Source organism: Sylvia atricapilla, chromosome 5, assembly GCF_009819655.1.
Source record: "Sylvia atricapilla isolate bSylAtr1 chromosome 5, bSylAtr1.pri, whole genome shotgun sequence".
Taxonomy (NCBI): domain Eukaryota; kingdom Metazoa; phylum Chordata; class Aves; order Passeriformes; family Sylviidae; genus Sylvia; species Sylvia atricapilla.
In genome coordinates, this window is record NC_089144.1 from 71,403,137 (window position 1) to 71,419,345 (window position 16,209).

At 47.0% G+C, this 16,209-nt stretch overlaps 1 protein-coding gene across 3 annotated transcripts in view; it reads right to left on the minus strand.

Annotated features, from left to right (window-relative positions):
• Window positions 1–12,807, minus strand: part of IQSEC3 (IQ motif and Sec7 domain ArfGEF 3) — a 30,835-nt gene extending 18,028 nt beyond the window's left edge. For all 3 annotated transcript variants that reach the window (XM_066320122.1, XM_066320124.1, XM_066320123.1), the window contains exons 1-2: window positions 11,737–12,807; window positions 7,406–7,567 (exon numbers count right to left, since the gene is read on the minus strand). In XM_066320122.1, coding sequence (XP_066176219.1) covers window positions 7,406–7,567; window positions 11,737–12,806 — 1,232 coding nt within the window. In that variant the 5' untranslated portion in view covers window position 12,807. The remainder of the gene's footprint in view (window positions 1–7,405; window positions 7,568–11,736) is intronic.
• Window positions 12,808–16,209: the final 3,402 nt, after the last annotated feature.

The following is a 16,209-nucleotide window of genomic DNA, read 5'->3' on the forward strand; positions in this document are numbered from 1 at the left end:
TAACTGAACATAAAGTGCTTTGTATCTTCTGAGGTAGGACTTGTTACAACCTCAGCTAGTAATTGTGGGCTCTTCCTCCACACAAAGTCCATAAAATCAAAATTCAGAAACAAATAGGGAACAAGGGAAGAGAATTGAAGGGACTGCTCTCAAAAGAAAATCTTCCATGAAATATTTTTTTATCTCTCCAAGAGGTGGACTGCAGAAACACTTGAGAATAAGAAAAACTTCCTCCCCTGCCTCTTTCTTTTTTATTTTTAGCTTTCTCATACTTATACTCAGTCCCTTGGGTTAACATCAAGGCATTCTGCTTCTTGGAATTTATCTTTGATAGTAAGAACAGTTTTCCTCTTGTTAGTCGTTCCTGTGTTCACAGCTGCAGCACCTCTGCACTTGATCTTTTGTTGTTATTCTTTAATCCTTTCCAGTGTGCAATGTTTCTCAGCACCGACCCCGGTGATTTTGCTGCTGTTGTCTGCTTCCAGACATGTGAACACTGAGTCCTTGCACACCCCAGGGACACCCGCTAAGGTCACCCTAGTAACCCCAATCCACCAGCATTAAATCATCTGTCTTTTGCTTACTCCTTCCCTCTTTGATCAGTCTTTCCCCCTCCACACAGGCTGCCCTAACACATCCTCTCCTTTGTGTACAAATCTCAAGTAATAAAGTCGATGCCCTTAATACAGAAAGCATTGAGCCTTCATTAGGACAAGTAGGACAAGGCAGCTGTTCATAGCTCTCTTCAAACTCAAACAGGCATTGCTACATGGGTTATGCTCAGATTCTCCTATGAGACTTTCTCTCATAGACTGACTGATGCAAGTTTTCTTTGTAAATTCTAACTCCTGGGAGCCCTTTCCATGTGTCTCTCAGCCCAAAGAACAGTGTCCCCTGTCCTGCTTACTAAGAAAAGTTGAGCAGGCAGAAAAGACAAGTTAGGAAGAATGCTTGATTCAAGCAAAGTCAGCCTGTGCTTGGATTTGATTTATCTGACAAATCCTGTGCCAAAAGTCTGAAGAAGAGCTCCTAGAGGAGCCATCAGGTACCAAGCTGCTATTTCTGCTGCTAGACAGGCAGAAAGAAAGGTGCATCAGACTTGTCCGATATTTTTTGTGTGCAAATTTGACACAGCAAAGTCCATTCAGAGCCAAACAGCCTTGTGCTATGGGTCTGCTGTGTTCCTGCTCCTCTTCTGTACATCTGGAAGTTTTGCAGCCTTCTCTGACTTCAGATTCCTGCACAGACTCACAATAACTTCCCAAAGTGCACTCTGGTAACAGCATCAGACATCCCCTGAAGTGCAGCACAACTTTTCTTTGTGAAACCAGAGCAAGGAGATCTTTTTATTCCAAGCTAGGGACCATGGAAGCTGACAAGGGATATGAGAGTGGGTGGCTCTCTGCATCCAAGGAATAAACCAACAGCTTACGTGCACATGCCAAAACCAGTGCTGAGTTCATTTTTTCACCAACAGATGGACACCGGTGAGATGCCTATCCCAGGACTGCCAGGAGGCTTGAGGGATGATACCGAGCCACAGTGATCACCTTAGAAAATCTCATGTTTCAACTCCTTCCTGCCCATGAACTTGTAACAGGCCACACAAACTGAGCTCGTAGTGCATCCAGAGATTCATTGAGCCCCCTGTCTGCAAGGATATGACTTTGGATATTTGGATCATGTTGTTGAAGTGAGCAGGAAAAGCGCTGGCTCCCTGCCTCATAAACAAGGTGGTGGGGGTTGAGGACACTGTGTACATGAGGGGTTTGATCTGCCCTGAGGCAGCTCACAACAACAAGCAGAGAATTCCACAGCAGGTTCCAGGACCAAAGAGCGGACTCCTAGATGGATTATTATGCTTAGCTATTGTCTCTGTTGTAGCCTCCTAGGCTACAGGGAAGAGATCCCCCCAGAAGTGGGTGGCCATAATGGCAGAAGAGCTGCGAGGATTTAGCACAAGGCTAAGCATGGCAAGAAAGCCTGTGGCAAAAGGGTTCAGTGAAGGCAGGAAGCAGCTGTATCATGTGGGGTTGAGATCTGCTCACCCAAGTGTAATGACCTATTTTCCAGCTTTTCCGCTCAGGTGACAATGCAGCAGGAGCTGGGATGCAACTAAAAGCATCTGTAATAAACCTGCAGCCTCCACTCAGGGAGGGAGCAAGGGGGAAGGCAGCCAGGTGGAAAATTTAAAAGCACAAGGCACAAAGATACTAATAAAAGCCATCCCTTTTCTCAGCCTGCCTAATTCTACAAGCTTTCTGAAGGTGATTTGGGTGAACTGTAGAAGAGCTCAGCTCTCTGGAAGGAGACTGCCCTGCATGTGAGAACTGAACAGAAAGAAAATTTAGTAGGACTCCCCAACTGCATGCAGCAGTGGACAGTATGTCCCAATCCTGCCCTCCATGCCCTCTTGGGAAGGACAGCCTCTACAACGGAGCCCACGACTAGCATCAGTCTTGCATTTCTGGAAAATGCTACAGGACATGTATTGGCTGTTTTCCCCTGGGGCTGTCATGCCTTTTCACCCTCCCGTGGTTGCCGATAGCTCACATGGGAACTTACCTGGGAATCTACTCCTTCCTGAGCTTCCCTGGGGACTAAGCGGAATCAAGGTGCACCTTTAGCCTGTACAGGTCTGGCGTGGGAAAGCTGTTCTTACTCACATTTGGTGTGTGCTACAGCCCCGCTTGCAGCAGGAGGCCAGAACTGACCGTTCTTCCCTCTGACCTGTGTCCATAACATCCTTGCCTGGTGCTCCTGCTTGAACCCTCCTGTGACACAAGTCCCTTACTGACCCTCTGCAGCATCCTCGGTGAGAAGGGGAAAGAAGGCTAGTTTGGAATAACCTGACAAGTCCATTCTATCTGTCCTAGAGGAACCTAACTCTTGTTTGAGAGAGTCCTTTTTCTGGGCTCCCAGCTCTGCACTCTCTAAGAGCAGCTTTTCTCCCCCTGGCTTTCCGTGACAGAGAGGGAAGACATCACAGGCTTGACAGAGAGGAGACCTGCTCACCCGCAGAGCAACTTCCACTCTTAGCCAGACCCCAACTCAGCACATCGTGTCCTCTGCTGGAATCTCTGCCCATTTCTCCTCTGATAGCAAGTGTGCCAGGACAGCCACATCTGCACTTCCAAGTCCCATGAGCTGAACACAAACCATCCAGTACCAGCACAGCTGACTCCATGAAATCCCTCACATGTTCTTGTTCATGAATGAACTATAAATGGAAGCAATTCCAGGTGGAGGGGAAGAACGGGCTAAAGTGAAGGAAAGTATGAAGGAAGGAGAACAAAAGCAACAAATAAACACAGAATGAAGAAAGGACAATGAATGCAAGGACGATGATGTGTCTCATAGAAAAACTAATGCCTTGGGCCTGACTTTCAAAGCAACAGAATTTTTTTTCTAGAGTACTTGACAAATAGATTTGATTACAACTGCTCAGGAACACATAGGTCCTTTAATGAGCCAGGCTACCTCTCTCCAGCTGTATTCCCTGGAGTGGTAGACACTGAAACCCCGGGCCAAGTCCCCCAGTGACTCCGTCTCACTGGCTGCAGGACAGCCAGCAGAAGGAGGTTCTTGGATCTTACTGTGGGATGTTGATCACAGTGAACGGTTATTCTGTGGGATGCTTAAAATATGTTACAAGTGGGATTTATACCCTGTAACACAAAATGCCTAAAAACTGCACATCCAGACTATACTAGCCCACTGAGAAAAACAACACTCTTGAGGGCCCTGTGTCTCTCCATTGACAAAAGGAATTCATCAATTTCTAGAGGACACTAAACTTGCTGGTGGCCAACAACAGGTGAGATAAATCCTAGTTTTAAATACTGAAGTCTTTCCTAAACAAGAAAATTACATACTGCATCTTCCTAAAGAGACAGACCTGAGTGGTTCAGTGTTATCAATGCATGTGTGTCAGTTATAGTCAGAAACTGTTGAAAATCTCCTGTTCTTTCTGTTGGTCCTCTGGCTAGCATGTAGAACTACTTGTGAATTATCCAGACACCTTTTTTGAGTTCCAAGAAAATCAGTTAAAGGTTGAATGATAAGAGCAGGAAGATGAAAGAGACATTATAATTTCAGGGCATTTAGGTGCTGGGCATGAAGGTATGGGAAGGCAAAATATCACACCAAAGTGTGCTCAATCCTCATAAAATGCTTACCTCACCTAAACCCACGCCCTTTTACATAAAAGGCTTTGCAACCAGCACAGCACTTCTCTGGAATTTTACATTTACTAGGTGGACAGTAAAGTGGGATCGTCTTCCCAGTGCCAAATGCCACTCTGCACTCCTGAGCTCTTCGGTTTGACAGCAGGAACAGGCAGAGGTTGGCTTGTCTGTCAGCCAGCACAGCTTCAATACCTGCAGAGGCCAAGATAACTCTGCAGACTACTGACTTATGGCTGGACATTACAGCTGAGTCTGGAGTTTGTAACCTGGGCAGCCCTGCCTCCAAATGCACAAGGGATGCTGACACTTTTGCAGATGTTTTAAAAGCTGTCCTATTATTTATTTATGCAGCTGGGTTAATTCAACCTAGCTCCAATAGAAACATTGCTTACAATACACGATTGCAACATAAGTTTTTACATTGAGCGAAAGCTAAACTAACACAGCAAGTGGCATCAATAATTGAAATTGCTTTTGGGAGGCAGAGGAGGCTCCAGGGTCAGGTTTTGGATATGAAAGAGCACAGACATCTCTGCCTGCATACAGGTTTGCTCAGTGCAGGTGGTCAGAGCCTGTGCAAGCACTACTGCCTGCTCACGGCCACCCTGCCTGGGCATTTGATCTCAGCAAGACTAAGCACCTGTTCTTCTGCCCATTTGGGCCACAAAAATGACTCTGGTATTGGGCAAATTGTGCAAAAGCTACTGCATGAGCTCTCCTGTCTGCTGCATGCTCTCCAGGGAATACCATGTACTTTAACATTGCTAAGCGTGGGTGGATGTGGGGATAGCAAGACAGCCTTGCTGAGTCTATTCTCCCAACTTGTACCAGTGCTCCTGAGCTAGTTTGATGGGAGCTGGATGGGAAATGAGAGCCAGACAAGGTCGTAGACAGTTCTAAAATGCCAAAAGGTCTTTGATCTGCCTCTTGTTCCCATAGAAACAGCTCGTAAGTTGTGACCAGCCCTTCAGATACAGTGCACTGGAAATGCCAGCACACTACACTACATTGCCAGCCCTCTTCTTTTTGCAGCATGGACAGGAAAACCACCCAGGATTGTAATTCTGGGCCATGATTTCTCCTTTCAATGCCTTGTTTCCATGTGTGGCACGTTGCTGAGTGTGCAGCCATTGCCCATCCAGCGCTCGTGAGCAGCTGATGAAAAATTTGCTTGCAAAATCCACCAACCATGCTCAACTATACCCCTAAGCTCAGAACTTGCACAGGAAGTACCTTCAAATGGTACAGCTCCAACCAGCTGAATGTGCATGTTTTTTCCTTCCTGCTTTAGAACATTCTGCATATATTTTAACTCAACTTTTATCTTTGCCTTCAAGGAAGACAAATCAGCCATTTATTGTGAAGAGGGGGTGGCAGCACAGATTGGTAGTGCAAGCATATCACCTGTTGCCTGGAGAGATCAGACACAGGTCTGAACCCTGAACTCAGACCCAGTTGTGTGATACACGCTCAGGAACATGCAGTCCATGCCCAAGATGTATCCACACACAGCCTCGATATCTTGACATCCCCATCTTTGACCCTTGTTTTCTACAGATGTTAATAGGATGGGGAAGGTCACTCTTTCACGGAACATTTGGAGTGTTACCATGAGAGGGGCTGTGGAAACTTTGAGTAATGAGCACGGTGGATTAGGGCCACCTGCTCCAATGGCCCCCATGCCTCATGCAGAAAGAGGACTGGCAACCATAGTGTAGCAGCTCCTGGGTACTGAGACTGGGACGCTGACACCAGGCTTTGCAATAGTGACTGTTCCCAGCAGCTCCTGACACTGAGTTTGTAGTCCCATGTGAGGCAGAGGAACATGGGTTCCTCTGTAATTTGCAGGGATGATGCCAAATTTAGGATCACAAGGAAGTGCCAGCCTGTTGCTGCTGCAGTATTTCCCTGTGCATGCAGAGGCTAGGTTTGGATTTGAGCAGATTATCTATCAGGGAAAGCATCCCACACAAGAATTACTGGAGAAAAAGAGGCAATTACTTTTAATTGTAATTATCAGCATGAAGAGACTGGACAGCACAAGTGTCTTGTTGCTGGACACATCAATAGTTCTACAGTATATTTTACAAAAAGAGATGGACAAAAGGTCAGGTAGCAGCAATAGGAAGCAGCAATTGCAGCTGGAATTAATTTTAAAATTTAGGCCTAGATTTGGCTCTTGAACTTTGGCATCCTCCAGTCTTTCTCTGGAGTAGAAGTGGATGGTATTTGGAGTTTCTGTATGGTTTAGTTCAAGAGAAACCACTGCAAAATTCAAGGGAAGTAGAGAACATTTTGGAGAATAGGAGAATGTAATAAAGGACCCAGTGCAAAGGACTCCCCACCTAATGGAAAGGCAGCTCTCAGAATCGTGCTTCTGCATAATAAAAGAAAGATGCAGCTGAGTGCTGATCATGCCTCGAAATGGATCTCCGAATGAGCTAGACTTGAAAGAGGACAGAGGTGTAGGCTGAGAGATGCATGGCTTGTGACCAGAAGAGGGTCACAGTGAGAGAATTGAAGGTAACAATCCAGCAAAGGCAGCCACTGAACAGAAGCAGATTTTGTTCTGAAAAGGGGCATCTCAGCTCATTGGAGATTTTGGAGTGTGGATGTTCCTCAGTACTCTGTGGCTGCTGTGCAATGATGAGCCCTTAGCAGCAAGTTTTCATATGCAGGCCTCCTCATCACCACAAACAGGACCTCGTAATTATCCTTGTAATGCAGTTGGACAAACTCAAAGGGTCACCAATTTCCAGCCTGGGCAGAAAGGCTAAATATGTAGCCAGCACTCACTTCTCCCTGCTGGTCTCACAGCAGGAAGCAGATTTTTTCCTCCTCTGCCTCTCTCAGTACTTCCCATAATGCATCAGAGGTACTTTATATGGATGGGTTGAGACCCCAGCCAAAGAGTTTCTCAACCCCCAAACCTGCCAGCAGCACTAGTTTTACCACCTGAGAGTGCTGAGCTCCTGCTAGGTGACCACAGGCCTCCTGAGAAGGAACTGAAATGAAAGAACTGATGGTATGAAGGGTGAAACACACAGGTGGGAAATGTGTTGAGGGATGCCAGATAGGGACTGGCAGTGGGGAAGTTCCTGAAGAGTGGGGGTAGAGGGACATGGAGGACAACAAAGGGCTTGCTGGTGCAGCCAGGGGCAGTCAGCTGGCAACTCCTTTAGAGTGCAGGGAGGAGGGGAAGAGATTCCCACACTTACTCCAGGACATCCCTGTTGAACTGCTTCTTGCTGTTGCCCAGGAATTCCCCAATCATCTGTCGGCTGAGGCCCTTCCGCTGCAGCAGAAAGTGTGCCACCCCAATGGGGGTGTCCGGGATGAAGCCTCGGGAGATCAGGAACTGGATCCCTTTGTCTGGGTTTCTGGAAGGCAAGGACAGAGACATGGTGAGTTTGCATGATCTTTTGGAGGCACTGTTGCCTCTGGCTCACCCCATGGCGTGTATCAGTGCAGCACTTGGTATGTTCTTGGGCTCCTGTGAGTTCACGTGTGTGTCAGGAATGAGACTGGTTGGGGTGAGGAAAAACGACTTGTTGTGTGCCCCCCTTGCTGCTGGTGAGGACAAAAAGATGTCATAGCACCTTGCTGTGTCACTTGCAGCACCTGCTGTCACCTGGTAATCGCAAGTGGCATCCCACTGCCACAAAGGATCCTGCTGCATTGTTCCACGCCTCACTATTGGCTCTTCTGCCATCCATCTGCTCCAGAGTCAAAGGCTCTTTCCTTTGTGAAGAAACTTAGGAGATATTGCTGACATGGTCTATGGGCAAATGAGGCTCAAGACTCCAAGGGTGATAACAAAAAGTGGACATTTTTTCTGTTAAAATTTTTTTGGTTTGTTTTTCATATATTTTTAACATTCATTGTTCAGTGATACTTTTCTGCCTTCCTCACCTGAGCTTGATGTTGGCTGCCTGAACAGAAATCCCATGCTCAGATTTGCTTGTCTCTTCCTCCATTTCCCTCACTCTTAGCTGTGTTTTTCTTCCCTTCTCTATTAATTCGTTCCTTCAGGCAGAAATCTTTGTGTGTGAGAGAGGGCACCCAGAGAATGCTTTGTCAGAAGAAGGGAGGGAGCAGTCTGCAGCTCCCAAACAGAGGGCTTTTCTCCCTCTGTGGCTGTGAGCGTCTCTCTGAGAACAAGTCTGGTGCTGAGTGGGCAGGATTGCCTGGCTGTGGTAGGGATTCTCTGCTTCTTAATGAGCCAGTGTCTGTGCCTGCACACACAGCTCTTGAAGGGGCAGAGAGGTTTGGGTTGGCAGTGACCTTTGAAGGCCATCTACTCCAACCCTCCAGCAGTGAGTGGGGACATTTTCAACTAGATATAGCTGCTCAGAGATCCCTCCAACCTGGTCTTTTATATCTCCAGTGGATGAGGCATCCACCACCTCTCTGAGCAACCTGTGCCATTGTGCCACCATCTTCACTGTAAAAATCTTCTTCCTTGTATCTAATACAAACTGGTTCTCCTTCAGTTTAAGACCATTACCCCCAGTTTTATTGCCAGAGGCCCTGATAAAACATCCGTCCCCATCTTTCTGTCGTGCTTTATAAGCCCCTGTGTATCCTGGGAGTGGCTCTGAGCCTATGTGGTGCCTGTCTCACAGCACAGACAAGAACAAATGGTACGTGTGTATTGTGCAGGAAGTTTTCCTCCTGTATTTCAGTCTGCCCCTCTGAAGGGTCATGATGCACTTTGCTGAGATGAATCACTGCAATGGCAGGAAGATTGCCACATTTCTTTGGTTCTCTGAGCTGGTGAGTGGAGAGAGATAAGAGGGTGACTTCATGAAATGATGTCATACTTCCATCATGAATCCAAATTCAAGGTTCTTTGTCAAAGCTCAAGGAATGAGTTTGCTCATGCAGTTTCATGGGGTGAGGAAAGAATAGGATGAGATTTCAGAGCACGTGAATGCATGATATGCACAGGCACAGACTGTGACACTTGTCAGGTGGTGAGGTATGTGGGTGAGCAACATATGTCTAGCTATAAGGGGATCAGCATTCAGCAGAATGGCCTGCTCCTCTTACAGGGGCCTCACAGGCATGTAAAAAGCAGATGGGCTTGAAATACTTCTGCTTACTCTGTAATGTCAAAGAAAATATCCTGGGCAGTGTGGCATCCCTGGGGGAAGGCTGTAAGAACAATCAGCCCGTTAATAGAGAGGTGCAAGGTCGGATACTGAAAACCCCAGACCTTCAGGTGTATTGCAACAATACACCTTCTTTATTCTCACACAGACCTCCCGGTTCACCACTGAAGAGTACAGGTAGAGTCCTCTGCTAGGTGCAAATGTGATATGTCTGGGACACAAGTCAAACTAAGGAACAGAGATTCATAAAATGCACATCCGCCTGCATACTTTGGTATTTGGCAAGGGGCAGTATGATGTTCACAACATGAGGATGAACTCAGTTACACCTGCGTGACTCCAAGGTCACTGGACTGACTTCGGATCTGCTCTAGAGGAGCTGAGACCTGAATATGGCCAGAAAAATGTACACACTGGCATGGATGTGCAGGTTTCAGTAGAGATGGTGCACACAAGGCCATCAGAGGATGCAGGATAAAACAGTCCAGCTGTGACAGCCTTCCTACACTGCCTAGACCATAACTCAAATATTCTTTCACTAACAGCAGCCTTTCATCAGCTTTTCCCAGGAGTCAATTCGTTCTTCACAAAATCCTGATAGGAATCCAGCATCTCTGCCACTGAACACTTGCAGATGTATCCATGCAGTGCAGCATGCAGCTTTTACCCAGATGTGCAGCAGCCGACTCTCCTCCCCTCTTTCCTGAGCCTGGTCCCTGCTACTCATTTTTGGTGTTGCAGGGGTGTTAGGCAGAGCCAGCAAATGCTGCGGGATTCCTCACGTCCCGCTGGCTTTCCCTCTGCCCACGCAGCCGGCTGCCCACACACACTGAGCTCTTACAGCAGTGCTGCATAATGAAGCACTCGCCATTCCAGGGATTTCACCCCCTCACGGTGCAGCAGGGATGGGGAAATTGCCACCGCATCGATGTGTTTCCAGAGGCCTGCTCCAAGCCAGAGCACTGCCTTCCAAAAATGCAAGGCAAGGCCAGATAGACTGTGGCAGATTCCACTAGAAAATTGCAGGCTTTCAGCTCCTGCTCCAGGTAAAGCCAGGAAAAAAGATGTGCGTGCACGCACACAGAGCCTCAGTTCCATGCCCTGTGGATCAGTGCCCACATCCCAAACACCACAACAGTAAACTGGTTTCTTCCTGGCAATACACAGGGAAAGCAACAACCAAATAACTGCAGAAAGCTTACTTGCCCTCCTAGTCCCTTGAATAGGAAGTCACAAGGGGAGCCACAGGTCCCCTAGATACTACTCAGAGATTAAAGAAAGGTGTCATTCCCCAGAGCTAACAGGTTATTTTCCTGTTGGAGGACTGCTGTCCTCCAGCCTGTACTCAGAACTGGAAATATGTCCTTCTCAGTTCTGTAAGAGCCCCAAATCTGTCTGACCTAACATCACTGCACTTCTGCGTGTGCTCTGAGACCAACCCTAAAAACCTCTCTTTCTGGTCCCTGCCTCCTGGAGTCCACAGCCTCCATGGTACACATATTTAAATCCTATGCATTGCCCCTTTGTCTGGGAAAAACTTCTGCCTAGGACTGAACAATGATCAGTCCTTGCTTTGACTAAAATGCCCACAATGATGTGTGGAAAAACATTCTCCTAGTATGAGTACATTACATCCTCATTGTTAGGGGACTCAAATAGAAACAAAGACAGAGATATGAGAGTGTGATGGTAAAGCAAAACCCGGTACTTCTCGTGGCTTGCTTAAATGAGAAAAGTCTCATCAAAAGGCAATGAGAAAATCTAAATCTCCTTAAGGGAGCTCAGCTGCTTTCTGCCAATCCAAGTGCGACTCTGTGAGTTGCCATCTTCTGATGGTAACCTCTGCTCTGCTTTTGCTTTCACATCTACAGCTTTCTCATGGATATCAAACTCAGATATGTGAGAGACAGGTGACAAAACCTGGTCTGTCAGGTGAAAAATCTACCCAAGTATCTGAAGGAAAATGACAGACAGAGATGTAATTTTTTCCTTATGACTCATACTGGGCTAGCTAAGCTCAGCTCTACCTCTGTTTCTCTGTCTCTTTACTTGGAATTGCCCAATATTAAGCAACCAGGGCTGAGTTTACAGTTCCAGCTGTTTGTTCCTTTGCAGCAGAGTGGAGCAGAGTGATCCCAGGCTCAGCTGGTGGATGCCAAATGGACAGCAACTGGAACTGAAGGTTTGGTGAATTGTGAGGGCATGGGCACTACTCATGGGCTTGTTCCTCTGTCAGGCAGAAGAGAAAGACAGTACTTGGGAGACTTTAGGGAAAGGGCTTCTGGGAAGACAACCTGTGTTGTGCATTGCATACCCAGATGGTCACGCCCTTGAATACAAACCAACTTCTCTGGAGATGGATAGACCAAGAGGCTGCCATCATCTGTTCCTGTGAGGCATAACACAGTCTGGGAAACAGAGGAAGAGTCACTTACATATTGAAGAGGTTCAGTCCAATGCGGTAAAGGCGTTTCCTCATGGTATCTGTGGAAAGTGTGGGAGACTTGCAGCTGGCTGGGTTCTCGCAGTGGTACCTTGGGAGACTGAGGATCATGGCCTGCAGGGCTTCTTTTGAGGACACCTCAGAGGCTGACTTGGCTGAAGTGGAGGTGCTGCTGCTGCTCAGCTGCTCTGAGTTGTCTGCATTCTCAGACTCTGAGCCTTTGCTTTGCCCCACCTCATTGCTTGCATCAAACTGGAGCTTCTGCACTGCCATCTGATCCGGCTTGGCACTGCTGTCCCCCACGCCATTAGTACTGACATCCACCTCGGTGGAAGTGAGGCTGTTCTCAGGTAAACTCTCTGGGGCAGATGGGAGTTCACTGTCTTCTCCTTCCCCTTCTGGGCTTTCTTCAGCCTTGGTAGCCAGAGAGGGCCCAGCCTGATCGTTGCTGCTGAGACAGTTGGCCATGGACACCGAGGTAGATGATGAGACAGAGATGTTCTTGTTGTCGATCTGAACTGTGACATCTCGAAAAGCCATCATGAGGGTGCTGCTGCTCTTGGGTAGAGTATCTGGCAGGAGACCTTCCTCCTTCTCCTGATCCTGCAGCTCAGCTTCCAAGTCTTGGTTTGGCTGCACGGAGCTAGCGCTGAAGGTCTCCCTGATCTGGTAGGAGCCCCCATCTTGCAGGGAGCACATGGTCTTCAGGCTCCAGGTGCTGAGGGCGTCATCGATGGATTTGGCCAGGGACTGAACTTGTTCTGTGAAGGAGTCCTCCAGCTCAGTCAGCGCCCCGCTGATGGTGGCCGGCAAGGACGGGGACCTCACCAGTGGGATGCCCACGAAGTTGTACCCCTCCACCAGGGCCTTCTCCGCCGAGAAGCTCTCCGAGTTCTGGACACGGACCTTCCTCAGGGAGATGCGGCGCGGCATGCGGCTCTCCAGCAGGGAGTTGCGGATCTTCTCAAAGTTCTTGCTGAGCTGGTACTGCCGGAAGGCAGTCTGGATGGTGCAAGCTGCCCTGCGAGACACCAGGTGGCCGCCGTACTTGTGCTCTAGCATTTCGATCTGAAAAACGGGGAACAGAGACGTTAGTTTTTGCTAACTGCCTCCCGACAGCTTCTTGTTGCCCCACCTCCTACACTGATTAGTCTTCAATGGCTGTCAAAGGGACTTCTGACGCTGAATCAGCTTTACCCTGCAATGGCCTGCCCCTGATTTCAACAGAAGGTTCCCATTTGGGCATGACTGGCTAAATCATCAGCACTACAAGCTCCCTCACAGCTGTAAAGGAGGATCCTGCCTCTTCCTAGAGTGACAGTCATGAAAGCTGGAGCCTGCAGCTGCCCTTCCCTTGCAGGCTCACTTCTAATGGCCGTTAAGGCAAGTTCATCACTGCAAATGCAACACTCCAGCGTTGTGTCTTCCTGCTCAGCAGTGCTCTGGTAATGCCAAGCATTATCTCTTGTCTCAGAGTCTTACTAATGCTTCTCCCCTCCTTAGCAACCTTAGGAAATACTCTCAGCGAAAGGAGAAATTAGTCAGAAAAAGGGAAGAAAATTTAATTTTTAAGTGTAGAGAATGTTTGCTTGATCTAGCAGTTAGCAAGAAACATAAACTTCCATATAAGTTAGTGGAGGCTGGGTTTGTTCTGAGTTTGTGTCTTTTAAAAAGCACTCTGAAGGCCAAAGTGTCCTCCTTTTTGATATCTGAGTTTTTCAGGTGTCACCCAGCAATGAAAAGAAAAATACTCAGAAAAAGAAAGACTCTCGGTTTTGAAAAGTAAAAAAATCTGAATTTTAAATGTTGAGACAGGATGCTAAAAACAAGTAGAAGGAGGATTTACCTGAGCTGTTAATGACAAACACATGTAAGTACATCAACACACACCATCCCAACTGCCTTCAGCAAAGCAGGTGTGTATATGTGTTCCTGTAGTCTAGAATTTAAACTTCCTGGTAATCCCTCCACTCTTCCTCTGCAGCTGGGTTTTCACTAATAAGCTCCAGGAGAATGACAGATGATTTGGTTCCAATGAGTGACTGACAGAGGACGAGGGGGACAGTGTGATGATGAAGGTGGAAGATGGGGTTAAAAAAAAAAAAAAAAAGAATTAACTCAAACCACCCTCACTGAGGTTTAGGCTGAACTATGAGCTGGCACCGGGGCAGAGTGCGGATGCAGACTGTAGCGTTCATATGTGTGCACACATGTGGAGAAACCAAAAAAAGATAAAGGGCAGGACAGAGAGTGTGGGAATACACAAGACCGAGAGTTAGACAGACTTAATTAGCATAACTAGTCTGGTGACTAGGATGCCGTGGCAAGGAAAAACGGAACTTCGAGCTTATGAGAAGATGGGATTAAACCTGCTTAAAGGAAAAGATTCAATCAACCCCCTACGATGAAGATGTTGTAAAATGCATAAGTTGCTTGTATGATCTTTTAACCTAATTATTGTAGTAGAAATTATTAACCTTACTGAAATGGTATATAAGACTTGGAAAACCTGAGTAAAATTGAATTCTGATCATGAATCAGTCTTGCTGTCTCTCCATCAATCGCTGATATGAGAGTGCTGGTGAAGTCAGTCCTGAATTAGCAGGGGATTCACTGCATCGGTCATGTGGTAAATATGAGCTTGTTAGCAGAACCAAAGGACGAGTTTTACTGACTGCATCCTCATCCCCAGACATACCACTTGTCCCTCACCATGCCCTGTTGGCCCAGCACTCACAGTTAGAAAAACTGCGCTCTACAAGGTCTGAGTTTAAGTGCAAATTGGTTTCACAGTCAAAGTGAGACTGAGGCATGAGCCTCAGCTCGCAGAGTCGTGTCATGTCACCTGCTTCCTTCTTCTTTTTCATAACATGATGTAAGTTACAGATCAGTGAGTGATGTAGGTACACATGAAGAGCTGGTCTGACAGCTATGAGAAGTGTAAATGACCTCTGGAATCTTTCCAATACTGATTCCTCTGGAAGTAGAAGAAGACAATGTAACCTTGGGAGATGACAGGTGGAGAGGAACAATGTCAGCCCAGCCACTCTGTGCCTGCACCGGTACCCTGGCTCTGGAGCAAGTACTGGGAGGCTGACATTTATGCAAGAGAGTGGGATGGGGAGCACATCCTTTCATATTTCCATCTCTGGACACGAGGCAGGGACCTTTGCCTTGTGCTCACATATCAGGTAGGCTTCTGTTTTCTATCTGCCTTGCCCTTGAGCTCGCTGTCTGTCCAAGGCAAATGTCAAAGCCCAGCACTAAGAAATACCAGCAATTTTCTTAGCAATTGGGTTGGCCACTGCAGTTGAAGAGGTGCAGAGGAGGCTCAGAGCTCTGCTTATCCCTAAAGAACATTTGCCTAATACTTTCACTGCTGCCCTCCCAGAAAAAGCCTGCATGAATATTGCTAAAAATCACCCCCACAATAATCATGAATACAGTGTCATTTACCACAAGACCTGGCAGCGGGCCTTTTGGATAAACAAGGGCATCTTAAATCCCACCATAAAACCAACACTCCTGACACGTCTTTAAAGTTGGCCTGCCTGGAAGGAGACTGAACTGTCCCTTGGCCCATTCCTTCAGGAGGAAGGCTCATGCAGATAAATATAAATTAAAACAGTAACCTGCAAAGGCCCAACTCAGACAGTTATTACTGACAACTGACCGTGAGCACTTAAAATAATGATCTGGTTAATGAAAATGTAGAGCTAATTGTGTTAGGAGGGAAAGAGGAAGAAATGGGAGGGACAGAATAACAGTAAAATGCAAAATAAAGCAGAAGCAAGAGGCTTACAGTTATCTGTGGTTTCCAAGGAGGTGACAGCCATTCTGAAAACATGAAATTCATATGCTCTGATCATATTAGAGGCCAAGACAAGATGTCATTGCTGATCTGAAGCAAAAGGCCGGTTTATCTCATGCAAGGACAGTGCCAAAAATGGCAGACTTAAATAGCTAGTGAGGAGAGATCCTTCTAAAAGTCTAAAGGAAGAGAGCAAGCTGTCAGTACCTCAATAAAAAATATCACCAGATTTTTAGAGTCCATAATTTCAGTCCTCCCAAACGACTAAGACATAAAGGAGCAGAACAAGATCTGAAGTGAGAGGGCTCCACAACTAGTCAGTTTTCTAGTTCATACCAGGGGTGCAAGGTTGGGCTCTGCATGTGGTCCACTGCCAACTTCCACTGTCCAAAGAAAGGGGAATCCTAAGGTATCTTTTAGCAGGCATAGCAGGGACAGGGACTGTTCCAAGGGATGCCCGAGAAGACTGGCAGAGCCAGATGCAGCATCCCCACAGAGAGGAGTGTCCTCCCCACCCTTGTTTGGTAGCAGTGGGTCTCTGTCTCTTTTTCTTTGCTGTAATCCAGCCATTTGCTGCTTATTGAAGTCTGAGACATACTCATTTGCTGTTAGATCAAGTTAACTGACAGTCCAAAGGAATTAAGGATTTCACAC